Raw genomic sequence first — 14,774 nt, 5'->3', positions numbered from 1 at the left:
AAACCAGAAATATACATAAGCACTAGTTCAGAGTCCAAATTCTTGTATTGCATGTATCAATGGTGTTACATAGATTCTTTCATCGGTAGTAATACCAATAGAAAAGTTTTAATCTTGCACAGATTCTTCTGTTTGTAGAAAAAATAAATGTACAAAATATCCATAATTAACGGCTTTGAATGTGTTAGTAATGCACCAAAAATACGTATGACAATGATGATGTTACTAAAGTTTTAGAGAAAAATCCTTTGACTTAATTCTCTGATAAATATGGATTTTACAATTTTAGTCGCCTGCACCTGTAAGAACATTGTTAATAATTATATTTAATCATAATAATAAATGGTATAATTGTAGAATTAGATTTTACAGAAGATCACTTAGATTTATAATTCTGGTAATAATAATTCAGCTAAAACTGTATTCAAATATGTAGACTATATATATATAATATGTGACTTTTTTTCAGCTTTCATTGATTTCAAAAAGTTTCACAGACTTTTGTAATAGTGTCAGAGTCTGGCTGCATGTTTTTACTTTGAATAAAGCCAGATATCAGAGGGAGGCTGAAGGAAACCAGCAGAGTCAGAATTAACACTATAAACCAGAAGACACAGAAACCAGCATTCACAGACAGTGACAGACACTCAGAGAGAAAAACAAGCTGCCAAAAGGAATATTAATGATATACTGTACAAAAGCTTTTGTTAGAGTTGTCAGTGATTTACAAAGAGGTCCATGAAAGATCCATTCAATGTCTGCTGAAGCTGCCAAAACTGAATGAAGAAAGATGGAGGGAAGAATATCAAGAGATGATCTAGTGAATTACAAAACGGCATCACTGGCAGTCAGAAAATAATAACATTTATTTTATTTATGGAACAGATGTCAAAATCCAAATTCTTTCGAAGGCAGTAAAACACAATACAATAAAATATCCAGTTACACTTCAGTGTCAAAAATAATGCAGTTTTGGAAAAGGTGAAAACATTTTTTAAAGAATTAAAAGACAGTTCAAAGAAAATTTTAAAAAAGTCCAGAAACGCTTTCAGATAAACATAGAAACTTAGAAAAGATCACTGATTAGCTGACCTCAGTTCCTCGAGCAGATTGATCCAGATCCTCGAGACCAAAAAGACGAAAAACCTTTGTAGAGGATCTCAAAGGGCACCAGTGCAAAATTTAGGTGGGAGAGAGAGTCTGTGGAAGATCTTAAAAGTAGTAAAATCCTAAAATCTGACCTAAAACATGCTGCCGGCCAGTTTAAGAGGCTGAAAAAGTTTCTGGTTTAAAGTCTTTCAGCTGATCTCTGCCCAGTCCATCATTTAAACACTGCTGCATAATCCAGGGGTGGTGAGGTCAAAGTGTGTAAAACGAAATCTGTGATTTTCAAAGTTGAGATGGATCAAATTTTGAAATATTTTATAGAATTGGAGAGAATTATTCATTTGTATTGATTTGTATTTATTATATCTCAATCATATGTTTAAGCAGTCATAGTGATCGTGAATTCTGCTGTTCTGGGTTGTCCCTGGAAGAACTTCAACTTTGACTGTTCTAGCAGGCCATTGTAATTTCCCAAAACTAAAGATGAAAATATGACTGAACACGTTTTGTGGTGTTGTGCTGCTCAAAATTAGATTACAATCAACTGTCAACTTAGATTTTTTCAATCAATATCCATCATGGAACCAACTTGTGCTGCAACCAAAGAACAAGAATCTCAGTTCTTCTGAAGATGAACTAATTCTGTTTCTCTACGTCTCATCTCCTCCTCTTCCTCCAGCCCCTCACCTCTCTGTCTCTGGCCGACTCCAGACTGAAGACTGATCTGACCATCGTCCTCAACGCTCTGGGCAGCAACTCTTCTCTGACCAGACTGGACATCAGTGGGAACGCTATGGGAGATATGGGAGCCAAGATGCTGGCCAAGGCCCTGCAGATCAACTCCAAGCTCAGGTACAGACCTTATGCCATGTAATGTGGTGTATATCTACATGTTTTATATCATCATAGTGTTTATTTTACTGTATTCATCATCCATTCATCATATTATATGTTTTTATAGGAGCATTTCAAGTTCAAGTGGTTAATATTGACATTAATAGACACTAAAACCTGCTTCCAAATTGTATTATAAACTATTTATATTAGGATTTTATCATCATGGGCTTCATCAACTGTTCTTATTAATGTGCTGATCGTACATAATCACATTTATTGCATCACTTGGTTTTAAAGACATTACATGTGAATTGTTTTTAGCCGTCTCACTATATTGTAGAAATAAATAAAGACAGAATTCTATTATTGTCGTTGCACAGCGAACAACAAAGTTAATCAGCAATCGTGTCTGTCTTTTCAAAGTATAATAAGAAATGTGCAAACATAAAATATTATAAACATCTAGTAGAAAAAACAGTATGTGCAATTATATCTATGAAAACAGTGGGATAGCTTTGTCTTTTATAGATGCTTATTCAGTAAATTATGAAATATTGTCTCTAACAGTTGACATATTTATTTCAGATTTTTTCAGAATTACTCTCAATCATCCACACAGACTGTGACAGAATTAATATTTTAGGTGATTTTAAGTGTTTTTTATTGCTTTAACTGTAAGAATTTTATTCATCATGTTATTTATCCTCCTTATATAAGATCCCACATTCAGACCTTATAATAACCCACAGATCTGCCTTTCAGCTGTGGATGTAGGTTTATCTGATCACTGCTGAGTCTTTTTTACTGTCAGTGTTTAATATTCTTTGACAAACTGTTAGGAAACAGCATCTTACTGCTGAAGTGGCTGCAGATTTAACAGATTTTTTGCATTATACTCCTTGAGAAATTCCACCTTCCTCCTGTTACTGTTCTAGATGCTTTTACCAGTAAACTACAGTCAACCTCTGACTCTAGAAGAGAAAATGATCACAGCTGATCCAACACGAGACAAGAACAAGAAATTAGACCAATTAAAGAGAAACTGTCAAAAAGAAATGTAATCAATAGGTCAGTTATCAACTATTACAATCAGGCAGTTAAACACACAAGAATAACTCAGCCCTCAAAACTGATAACCAACAATTAGTACAACCCAAAGCCTCTCTTCTTGACTACTGATATTTTAATTAGCCCTGTTTTTATGTCCCCCAGCTCCAAATGAGATTAAATTCATCTTAATGTCAATATATGAATTTTAACACCTCAGAAGACTTTGTTTCTGCATCAGGAAACACTGGAGAAATTGAAATAATGTTATAAAATTAAGTGTTACTGATGATAAGAAACAATCTACAAACTGAAAAAGTTAATAATAATGGATTATAGATAAAGACAGATCAAAATAAGTTAGTTTATTAATGTGTTATGTTTGCAATTAGATTTGCAAGCAGGTGGTTACAGACTAATGTTATTCTCATTTAGACCTGAAACCAATGATAATGTGTTTTTATGCAGGAATTACTTCAGAAAAGACTGTAAATATTCCATATAGTTTCTTGGTTATGATTAGATAATGATTAAATGTTCTGAGTTCATTTCTTGTTGTTCTGGTTCTGTGCAGGACTGTGATCTGGGATAAGAACAACACCAGCCCTCAGGGTCTGCAGGACGTCGCAGCAGCTCTGGAGAAGTAAGTCCATCTGTTCTGCGTGTAAATATGAGAGTTTGATGATCTCTGCTGGTGTTTTACTGGATCCAGATGAAATATCACGAATCAGTGAATGCAGCAGAACACTTTCTTTATTCTAAAAGTGTCGATTCTGAAGTGCGGTTAGCTGCTTTGTGCTGAACAAGAGGAAACCTTGAGGTGTTCAAGCAGGAAGGATAGAAGAAGAGGAAGGAAGCTGCAGAGGGAAAGTGACAAACAGGGAACACAACAAAGAGGAAATCTGCTGAGGAAGCAAAGGAAGAGCGAGAAAACAGATTAAGAGACTAAACAATCAGATTTCTCTGTCCTGTATCTCCCTACTGTGGATGTCAATGTTCAACTTTCTGTGCGTCAAACTGAATTTATTTCTGGGAGTCAACTGTGCATCCACCTCCTTCCTCTCATTTTTTCTCTGTTTATCACATTCTCCCGGCAGCACATCTCCCCGTCTCCCTCCTGAGTCTCTGCATTATTGAAATCTCTGATCTCGGTTCAGTTCAGCAGCGCAGCTTCGATGGTTTTTGTTCCCTCAACTCAATTTCCTCATGTCTCATGTGTTCTTTTTCAAAGGTTTTTTTTCAGACACAAAAGAATTTGAATATTTTCAAGTAAACAGATAAAATACACAAAGTCTCCAACATTCAGTTGCACATAAAAGCCTTGTGAGAATGCTGATGGTGGTTTATAGGAGCATAAAGATGTGGACTCTTCTCAGAGCAGATTTAGCAGATAGAAGAGCAGACAGGCTCATACTGAAGCAAGTTTTTTCACTCTGGTGCTTCATTGTCTGTTTATCATGATTCATATCTGTAATGTTTGCCTTTGAGGTTGAAAACCAGCATCTCCATGTCATTCTCTTGCCTTGTTTTGCTGCATGTTGGCCCAAATATCTGTTCCTTCTCTTACTGTCTCTATCAAATACAGGCTACAAAGTGATAATCTGCCAAAAAGTGATTGCAAACTGCTTGTTAAAGCTGCGTTTATGTCTAGTTATGTATATTTTCAGCTGCTTATATCTGGATCAAACAGGAATTTTAAAAAAATCATCTCTTTTGCTATTATCCTTATGCTTCTGCATTATTTTACCTGATCTGTTCTCAGTTCTTTGTATTGCTTTAAATGGCTTTAAAGGACCCATTCCATTAATGTAATGCAGTTTTTCATTCCCCAAAATGGGATTGCAGCCCTACATGAAATGCTATTAAACCATTAAAATGACTTGATTTGAGTTATACTTGAAATATGGTAGCTTGTAAGATAATTGCAAAAGATTTAATTTCTTTATTTTAAATTAAAAACCAATCTGTAAATGAATTACAGTCTAGTTTCCAAATATAAACAAGCAAATGAAACACAGATAGCCTAAACATCCAGCAGTTTTTCCTATAATAAGAAATGTCAGGCTGTAATCTGCAACAATTTCTTTAGTCACAATGATTTGGTTGCAAGAAACAACTGAAATATTGTATGTTTGCACATTATGACAGTTTGACCAGATAAAAGCAGCTGTAGGCAAATATAAACTGATGGAAACTGTGTTTCAGTGGACAGCGATAACTTTTTGACAGATGATCACTTTATGAAACCAGTAATTAGGAACCTAGACCTCTTCAAATGCATCATTTTGCTGCGTATTGAGTGATATAGTGTTTTGTTATTCTATATCTATACATCTCTTGTCTTTCCCCCCTTTTCTCTGTGGAATAATGTTCTCTGTCTGTCTGTCTGTCTGTCCATTAGAAACTTCACCATCCGGTTCATGCCCATCCCCATCATCGATGCCTCCCAGGCCCTGAAGGCGAGTCCTGAGAAAACAGAGGATGCTCTGCTGAAGGTAACCAGGTTCTAACATCTGTCAGTTTAAATTATCCTCCTCTTGGTTTATTATCATGCCATGAGCTTTGTGTTTCCCCAGATTGAGAATTACTTGTACAGGAACCATGAAACCAGGAAATACCTTCAGGAACAGGCTTATCGGCTACAGCAGGGCATCGTGACGACAACCACACAGCAGGCGAGTAAACAGAGACATTTAACACTGACTCTGTGTGCACCGTCATCTGTTTACTGCAGGCTGAAATCAAGCTAGAATTGTTTATGCAGTAGATGAGACTGAACCTTATTCAGAGTTTGCTCTCGTCTTGAGAAAAGTCTTTTCATTATTCATCCTGTCACTCAGTATGGTGTATTTCTTATTTAATTAATGTTCTCTGCTAAGAGTATTTTTTCTTTTTTTATAGAAGTTATAGCTTATCCTATTTGTGTTGTTGTAATTTCTGGCCTCAGTATTTCTGTTTATTGATATTCAGTTTAGACAAAATGATTTTTGTTCACTGAAACAGCTGCTAGAGTTATTATATAGCTAGTTATTGTTGAATCAGTTAGCTGGCACACAGTATCACATATTAGAATAGAATCTTTATTGTCATTGCACAGTGTACAACAGCAATCCTGTCATGTGCATTTACACAATCAGACATTATAAAAAGTACAATAAAAAATTTATAAACATCTGTAGAAAATAATAGTTTGTGGAAGAGTTTCTTCTTTTAAAGGTAGCTTATTTGGTATATTATAAATTATAAAAACAGTAACTGATCTTGCACTTCTGGATATTGCATATTGGTCTACATGTACAAAAAAGTAAAGGCTTAAAGTGGTACAAACATTATGTACAAAGTGCAGTTGTGTATGGAAGCAAACTAAAAGTAACTTTAACTTGTTGTTAAAGGCTAAATTTCTATTGGTACTGAATGAATACAACATCAACAGTAAATGGAAACCAGCTGAGCCTCTGACATGTAACCTGACATTCCCAGACTGTGACGTCTTGTTGCTGTTGTGCTGCAGATGATAGATAGGATCTGTGTGAAGGTGCAGGATCACCTAAACTCTCTGAGGAACTCTGAGACTGACGCCATCCTGGAAGATGTCCGGTCTGCAGAAAACCTCATCAAAGACGCCAGGAACTCGAAAACGGTGAGGACAGATGCATCCGACTTAAAATGTTATGTGTACAGTGTAACTTTGGATTATTATCAAAAATTCAGTAATACTGTAAACCATTTTAATATGAGAAATATACACCGATCAGCCACAACATTAAAGCCATCAACAACTAAAGTGTACAACATTGATTTTTTTCATAATAATGCAGTGTTTTGCTGGTAAACCTTGGGTCCTGGTGTTCATCTGGATGTTACTTTGACATGTATCACCTACCTAAACATTGTTCCAGACCGAGAACACTCCTTTTGGGTAACAACAGTACCCCATTTAGACAATGTGACCCATTATAACTCAAAAACTGCTTGAGGAACACAACCAAGAGCTCAAGGCCCTGACACAGTGTCCAAACTCCCTAAATCCCACTCCAGTGGATCATCAGTGGCATGTTTTGGAACAAGTCCAATCCATTGAGGTCAAAGCCAAACCCTGCAGCCCACAGGACCTAAAAGATCTGCTAGCTTCCTGATGCCTGCCAGAAACCACTGGACACCACCAGAGATCCTGTGTCTTTGCCCTGACATGCCACGACTGTAGTGATTGCATAAAGAACACCTACGTACTAAATGTTAGGCCGGTGGTTTTAATGTTGTGGCTGATCGGCCACCAATGTAGGTTTATTTAATTTAGAGGAGAAATATGATTGCTGACATGCAGTACGTTCTCCTTGTCTTTCTGTATGTCTTCAGCTGCTTCCTAACCTCTACCACCTGGGATCAGCATCCAGAGAGGAGCTGAACAGTTCATCCATTGGTCCCATCCAGGAGAAGCTGGAGTCCATGGCTGGAGAGGTGACCACCGTCATGGACCAACAACTGCAGGTAGAGTTACATCACTTTATTTTTCCACCTCAAGTTGAATACTGAGAGAGAGATTCTGACTAATAACGTGACAAATATTATCATAAATAAAAACCATATAGTCGATACGTTTGCAGTTTACAAAATTTGTTGTAATAATGAGCAAAACTGTTGTATTTTGTTGTATTTTTTTTAGGGATCTGAGGAAATTTTAAAGCAAAAGCACTGTCATCAAAATGTAATCAAATAAAAAATCTATTTTATACATTGACGGTATATAAAGATGATAAACCCTCTGTGATAAATACTTTTGATCCAGCAGATTTTGTCATTTTTCCAGAAAACCTACAAAAAAATCTGAGAACCAAAATCCATGATTGTTTTTTGTGACAAATATTCACGTGTTTCAGTGATTCCATTGTAGAAAACTGAGAGTTATACGAGTCATTGGGAACTAAAGACATGACATGATAAACGTGAACTTTGCAAGTGGATGAAAACTTTTGTATTTGCCAGTACCAGCTGATAGATGCTCAGTAATTTTATCCCTTAAAGCATCTATTGCAGTCTGTAGATGCTACTCTCCCATATTACCGAAACTTATTAGAAAACTTGAAATTTCACAGCCCTGCATAATTTTAAGCATTAACACAACTAAAACAGGTGAGTTTGAAGGTTGCTGCTTGATTTTATATAATCACAATCAGTGCACGACGCATTGTTTTTAGGAAGGTTTAATTTAGGTTCATCAGATCAATATATCAGGAGTTTAATCAAACCTCACCTCCTTTTCCTCCCTCTAGACTTTGCTGGAGTCGATGGTGGACACAGCAGAGTCTCTGTGTCCTCATGTGATGAAGAGGAGTAATCTTCGTCCAGAGCTGATGAAGGCCAGCTCCACCAAGATGGTTGTTCCTAAAAGCTTTGTGGCCAAAACCCTCCTGGAGCAGTCTGGGGTGGATATCATCAACAAGATGAGGTGGGTTTGTGGTTACGTTGTGGAGAACAAACATCTTTATAGTCATATTTGGATCTGCTGTGTTATTAACTAACCTGCTTTCTCTCTGTCAGTGAGGTGAAACTGAGTCTGGCATCCTTTCTGTCCGATCGTATTGTTGATGAGATTCTGGAGGCTCTGTCTACATCACAACACACTCTGGTAAGATTCTAACCAACAATAATAACTACCCACTGATTCACTTGTTTATTTAATTTCTGCAAATATTGTTCCAGCAACTTCTTCTCATGCCATCTTATTGCCCTTCCTCTCTCCTCACCTTCCTTTTGTCTTGCTAATCTACATCTTCTCCTCCGCCTTTTTTCATCAAACCTTTTTCTTTCTTTCTTCCTCTCAGGCCGACCACCTGGTCCGTCGTGGTCGCCCCCTGGTGCAGCAGGAGTCGGTGGATCTGGACGTCCACGAGGAGAAGATTCCTAAACGGGCATCGACGGAGATCCTGGAGGCTGAGAGGCTGGAAGATCTGGAAACATGTATGGTAGGTATCAGTGGACAGCAGGCGTGTTTAGGTGGAGCCAGGTCTAAAAGTTAGACCTCAATAGCTGGCAGATGGTGGATTATGTGTACTAGAGTCTGTTTAGATAAAACCCACTGTGTATACATCGATGGACACAAGTCCAGCTGTGTGGAGTTCTTTTTTAGAAATGCTATTGCAAAGACACGCCTACAGCCGAAGCACGTCTTTATGCAGATGACACAGTGGTCTATTCTGCTGTTCATTCTCTCAGACAGGTTATTGATGAACTCCAGACTCCCTCCTTTCTCGTGTAACTTTCTATAACTTACAAACATCTGTTACTAGAGATGCCCTGAGCCTCATCTTTGATCAGAATCTGGTCCGATCAAGGCAGTTTTCAATTCTAACACTTAATAATTGACAAGAACCTAAGCTCGATCCTTTGTTTATGCCTGCTGTCACATGTAAATTTTATTTATTTACTTAAAACGTGCATCAATATCTATCATTAATTGATTAGATGATAATAGAATTTAAGAATTTAAGCACACTTTATCAGTCAAGCATGGTATAGCCAACAAAGCTACAGAATACTGGAAATGAAAGCATCCATTACATGTTTACATTATCATAGTTATTATACTGGTTGGTGGTCATGAAGCTTCACAGACAACTTAACTAGCTAAACTCCCACAATGCGCTCTGCTCGCCAAGAGGTAAATGTCCACCTCCTCTTACCTTTACGATATTAAACTGCTCCACCTGCTTGCGCAAGTAGGCACTACAGCTAATTTATAATAGGCAAATTGTGTATAAGCTAAGTAAACGGTATTGGGTATAAATATTAAATTACTCGGATGGTATCAGGGCCCAAAAAATAGGAAAGTTGGTATGATTCTTGCTCATTTAAATGACTGCTATACAGGGTACCAAGGATTTGCCTTAACTTTAGCATTCGGAACGCTACAGTTTAATGATTTTGTGTTTCCGGTAGTGTTCAAAGCTCTTATCAGCAGATATAAAACTGAAAAGTGCAATTTGTTGATCATAAGCTGTTGCTGTGTGTCTTTACTTCCTTTTATCTGCAAATGTTTTGCAGTGTCTACTTTATTATCTACGCAAATTTGTTGGCAAAAATAGACAACTGGCGTGATCATATGGAGGAAAATTGCAGTTGTTTTCAGTCCTCAGGTCTCTCTACTATTCCCATTTTAATCTTCTATTCGCTCCGTCCTCTCCTTCTCCTCCATAGCTGCATGGCTGTCTCTTTCATTTTCCTCTCTGTCTTCATTAAGCCTTACTGTGTGTTGTTTCCTTTCTCTTCAATCTTTTCCTCTCTTTTCTACCTTTGCTCCATGGAGACTCTGTGCTGCAGCGTAAGTAATTCTGTCCCGCCTCCTCCTGCTTTCTATCCACTTTACTGTTGTCTCACTTCGCCTTTTATGTCTCGACACTATGCATGCCTTATTTATGGTGCTGTAACTCATTCTACAATGTGATATCTTTAAAAACTACGATAGACGCCTACTTTACCTTTTCACTACTTTGGCACTCTAAGTATAGTAGGAGTTTGTCTATCCTCCATTGCTCCTTTCATTAAACACTGTCATCACCAGCTCTTAAGTGTGGATCACAGTAGTAATAATAAGCCTCAGGGTGACACCATCTACCAGTGAAATACGCTCTATGTTCCTTCATAACCCCAACAGCTGCCCCAGATCTGTCACTAAGTTCCATAGAGGGATGAATAATGAGGAAAACACTTCATGTTGTGCCATGTAAACCCTGTTTGGAAAGCACTGATACTTTTGTTAGCCGAGATTCTGAGCCATAAATTTGAAGAAACCAAAAATGTACTTTTTCAAATTCAAAAAGCCCATGTTGTGCTGAAATACAGTGCCAGTTACAGAGTTTATTGAATTTGTTCTTCAGTAAGGGATCAGAGGGGTGTTCTATGGAGTGAAATTACTATTATGCATGTCTTTTAACCTGCTACATCACCACGGTAACTTAAGCTGCACAGCTAACCTGCTTATGTTCAGAGTTTTGGACTCATGTCGACTGTAAGGAGAACTAGCCTTTTGCTGATTCTTTTCCTTATTTTCTCCATGAGCGATACATATTCTCAGATAAAGGAATACGTTATAAACCTGAATGAAACTGTAAAGCTGCAGCAACACAGACTGTAGGTGTGGCGTTTACATGGAAACCTACGTGCATTCAGTAAATGATGAGGAAAATGCATCATACTGTATATTTTCCATGTTTAGTCCTGTTTTGCTGTAAAGTCAGTTTTACACTGCTGGTACTGCAGACAAAAGAACACAGATTAGAAAATGGAGTAGTTTAATATTAATCACAGTCAATATTCAATCAATGAGATTAATTTTATATTAATTTGGCCAAAAACTAAACTAATTTCCACACTCTTTCATTATGGCACTCCTTGAGCATCATTCAAGTTTAAGACCTTTTTAATGTGAAGCGTCACTCTAGAAATAAGCCTAGTAAGGCTTTTTACTGTAATTTATAGTTGTTGGGGTTTTTTTGTTTTGTTTTTTATCACAACCTGTTCCTTTTTTATGGTAGTGTGCACAGAGCATGGAAATCTTAAGTTAACAAAGAAAGTTGAAAATGAGCCTTGTGTCCAATATCTCTAATTGGGGTTTTAGGTTTAAGTAAGCCTGCTAACACTAAGAAAACCTAGATTTGTTGAACTTGTCTCTTAGTACACTCCTCTGAGGCACCAGTGAAATGGAAACCAAGACCCTGGAGGGTAAAAAACATGAGAAGTTCTTGTGTTATTCAGTGTCCACCTTATATTAAACTGCAGATATTATATACAAGCTGTTGTTAGTAACCTACATATTTGTAATGAATTCAGAATTGAGCTACATCAGTTGTATGTTTGCTAGTAAACAGTCTAATAATTCAGTTGTTGTTGCTTTTTGACAAATACCGAATATTACTTTTATTTCTTAAATGCACACACAGGTGCTCACATGATTTATAAACATTTAATATGTAATAATCCAGCTGCGACTTGTAGAGATTAAAATTTTTGTTCAGTTGTCACATATGTTCATTATTTGTTCCCTTCTTCAGTTGACTCCTAAATCCAAAAGGAAAAGCATCCACAGCAGGATGCTGCGGCCAGTGTCTCGGGCCTTCGGTATGTACTTTATTGTGATATTGATATACAGTTTAAATGATACTGAGATCTATTAGAATGATAACATATGTTATCCTTCTGCTTTAATTCTAATACAACAGCATGTTTTTTTTTTAAATTTCAGTGTAATTCCTCACTATTGATCCACCTTTGACTTAATGACACATGAGGGCTCACTTACTTATCCTACACAAACCCACAGAGATGGAGTTTGACCTTGACAAGGCCCTGGAGGATGTTCCTGTCCACGTGGAGGATTCCTCCGCATCTTCCCAGAATCCACCTACTCCATCTCTGGTCCTTACCAAACTGGAGCACCGTCCTTCAGGAGGAATGACGGAGCTGCCGTCTGAAGAAGAGAAGAAGCTGCAGCACTTCACTAAACTGCGACCGCGGAGGAACAAGAAAACTAACTCAAGCAAAGTGCCTGTGAGTGAAGCTAAGCTGGTTCAAAATGGGTTTTTAATGTTTGGTTTAAGACATTAGAAAGAGTTGTACTTACTTTTACCTGCAAGATAAAATTAAACTGAAGAGATTTCTAGTCATAGTCAAGTCAGGAAGCATCAGATAACCCAGATATGTCATCCGGTTGTTCAACTTTTTATTTCAGCAAATCAGCAGCACTCCATCTCAGGATGGAGAACAGAACGGCCTCATGGGAAGAGTGGATGAGGGAGTGGATGAGTTCTTCTCTAAAAAAGTCACCAAGATGAATTCCAAGTAAGAATTAAGCTCTGTTTTTTATTATAATAAAATAAATACGTATTATTCTCACAAGGAGCTGCTGTTTTTCCCATACAGAAAGTGATGGGAGTGATGTACTGAAAGTGCTTCTGTCTCTTCTCAGACGTTCGAAGAATTCAGAATCTCAGGATGGAGAGAAGAAGAAGAGCAAAGGAGGATTTCTGAACCTCATCAAACGATCTTCCAAATCTGATAAATCAGACAAATCGGATAAATCAGAGAAAAGTCAGTCAGCTGCAGCATCCTCTGGCCCATCCTCCTCCTCTGCAGCTGCATCCAGCATCCCAGAGGAACCGACCTCTCCGAAGGTAGCAGTGAAGAGTCCGGCCCCGGAGCCAAAGTCCAGGTAAAGATGAAAACAGAACAGCAGAGTTGATATTTTTCTACCTCTGTCTCGACTTCATCTTCAGTGACAGTTTGTGTCTCTCCTGCAGAGACGCCTCCAGTCGCTCTCAGCCCACTGACTACAGCAGCAGCTCGGATCGATCAGAGGAACTGAGGACTCCAGACTCCATAGACGAACCCTGGGAGGGATCAGACGGTCGGGGGAGTCCTCAGGGAGGGAGGCGGTACCCGGGGGTCCAGATGATGGGCAGTGGCCTGCTGGCAGAGATGAAGGCCAAGCAGGAGAGGAGAGCACACAAGGTAGAGAGATGATGGTCAAACCACTGGGGTCACAGGAAGGATGGGAAAGAAAGCAGAACCAGGAGGCCGATGGTCGTATGGTGATGGATGGTCATGTTGTTGATTTAAACCTTAAAGGATGAGATGATTGGAATAAATACAGAATATGCTGCCCCAGCTAGCTTTGTGTCATTTCCTACATGAAAGGTGTTTTCTTTTGAGGGTTTTTTTCCCCCAAAAGAAAATGCTTACTTGAAAATATAAAACCGTCTGACATCTAGTGAACCCGCTTTCTTCAAGGATTTCATTTGTATCATCCTGTAACATCAGTCACGTTAATTAGTCCTACAAAGTTAGAATCAATGCAAAACAATTACAACATCCATCAGCTGAACATGTTTTATTCTGTAGAGGGTCTGAGGGGTTGGAGTCTGTTCCAGCTGATATGATGAACCTTGAACAAATCGCCAGTCTGTTGCAGAGAAAACACAAAGTGGGAAACAACCATCAGCAACAATCTCCAATTAACCTTCCACACGTCTGTGGACTGTAGGAGGAAACCAGAACACCAAGGGAAGTACAGGCAAACAGAAAGGCCTCAGTTGAGGTTCAATCCCAGAACCTTCTTTTTGTGAGGCAACACAGCTGAAATAAAATACTTCCAGTTAAGTAATTATATTCTTTGCAAGAGGTTCTAAAGTCTAGAGTTTCATCCATAGATTCTTCAGAACTGAAGAGGCCTCTGGGAAAATAGGTGAAAACATCATCAAGAACCTACAAGAGAAAAGGTTTAGGTCAGGGTTGGAGCTTCAGAGCTGAAACATCTTCAAAATACTAAACGAGAGGTTTATTTTAGGATTAGCAGGACTTGGATGACTGATAACTAAACAGACCATAAAGGAAATCGGTGCTTCAAATAATTGAACTGGAAGAAACTAGGAGACTTTTTCTGTCAAAAACTGAAATCTATCTTTTGCAGTTTAAATGATTTAAAGAAGATGGAAATTAAATGAGCTTTATATGAAATAAGAATCACTGGAAGCACCTGCATCTCAGATTAACACCTTCTCTTCTTTTCACATTTCATTTAGAGTCAGCTGGGTTGAGTACAAAGCAAAAAATAAACCAGCTACAACTATTAGCCAGCGCCAGCATTAAACAATACACTGAATGGCTTCTCAGCCTTTGTCCTGCTAATATCTACTGTGGTCTGTAGCAGCAGTAGAAACTCATTTTGAGCTGAAATGAAACAAGTTCACATAAACAACATTAAAAAAAGAGAAAACCGAGAAGCTTAGATC

The 14,774-nt window shown here is 38.0% G+C and overlaps 1 protein-coding gene across 5 annotated transcripts in view; it reads left to right on the top strand.

The window, feature by feature from the left end:
• LOC111578980 (F-actin-uncapping protein LRRC16A) overlaps window positions 1–14,774 on the top strand; it is a 90,684-nt gene that overhangs the window by 65,920 nt on the left and 9,990 nt on the right. For 3 of the 5 annotated variants that reach the window (XM_023286011.3, XM_023286012.3, XM_055013642.1), the window contains 15 exons: window positions 1,787–1,959; window positions 3,566–3,634; window positions 5,393–5,486; window positions 5,568–5,666; window positions 6,503–6,631; window positions 7,348–7,479; window positions 8,262–8,437; window positions 8,530–8,617; window positions 8,814–8,954; window positions 10,295–10,309; window positions 12,039–12,105; window positions 12,308–12,534; window positions 12,716–12,825; window positions 12,953–13,195; window positions 13,284–13,494. In XM_023286011.3, coding sequence (XP_023141779.2) covers window positions 1,787–1,959; window positions 3,566–3,634; window positions 5,393–5,486; window positions 5,568–5,666; window positions 6,503–6,631; window positions 7,348–7,479; window positions 8,262–8,437; window positions 8,530–8,617; window positions 8,814–8,954; window positions 10,295–10,309; window positions 12,039–12,105; window positions 12,308–12,534; window positions 12,716–12,825; window positions 12,953–13,195; window positions 13,284–13,494 — 1,974 coding nt within the window. The remainder of the gene's footprint in view (window positions 1–1,786; window positions 1,960–3,565; window positions 3,635–5,392; window positions 5,487–5,567; window positions 5,667–6,502; window positions 6,632–7,347; window positions 7,480–8,261; window positions 8,438–8,529; window positions 8,618–8,813; window positions 8,955–10,294; window positions 10,310–12,038; window positions 12,106–12,307; window positions 12,535–12,715; window positions 12,826–12,952; window positions 13,196–13,283; window positions 13,495–14,774) is intronic. The other 2 variants (XM_023286014.3, XM_023286013.3) reach the window with 1 other exon arrangement.

This window comes from Amphiprion ocellaris, chromosome 9, assembly GCF_022539595.1.
Source record: "Amphiprion ocellaris isolate individual 3 ecotype Okinawa chromosome 9, ASM2253959v1, whole genome shotgun sequence".
NCBI classification, from domain to species: domain Eukaryota; kingdom Metazoa; phylum Chordata; class Actinopteri; family Pomacentridae; genus Amphiprion; species Amphiprion ocellaris.
Note: the sequence above shows the minus strand (reverse complement) of the source record. Positions and strands in the feature narration are given on the sequence as shown.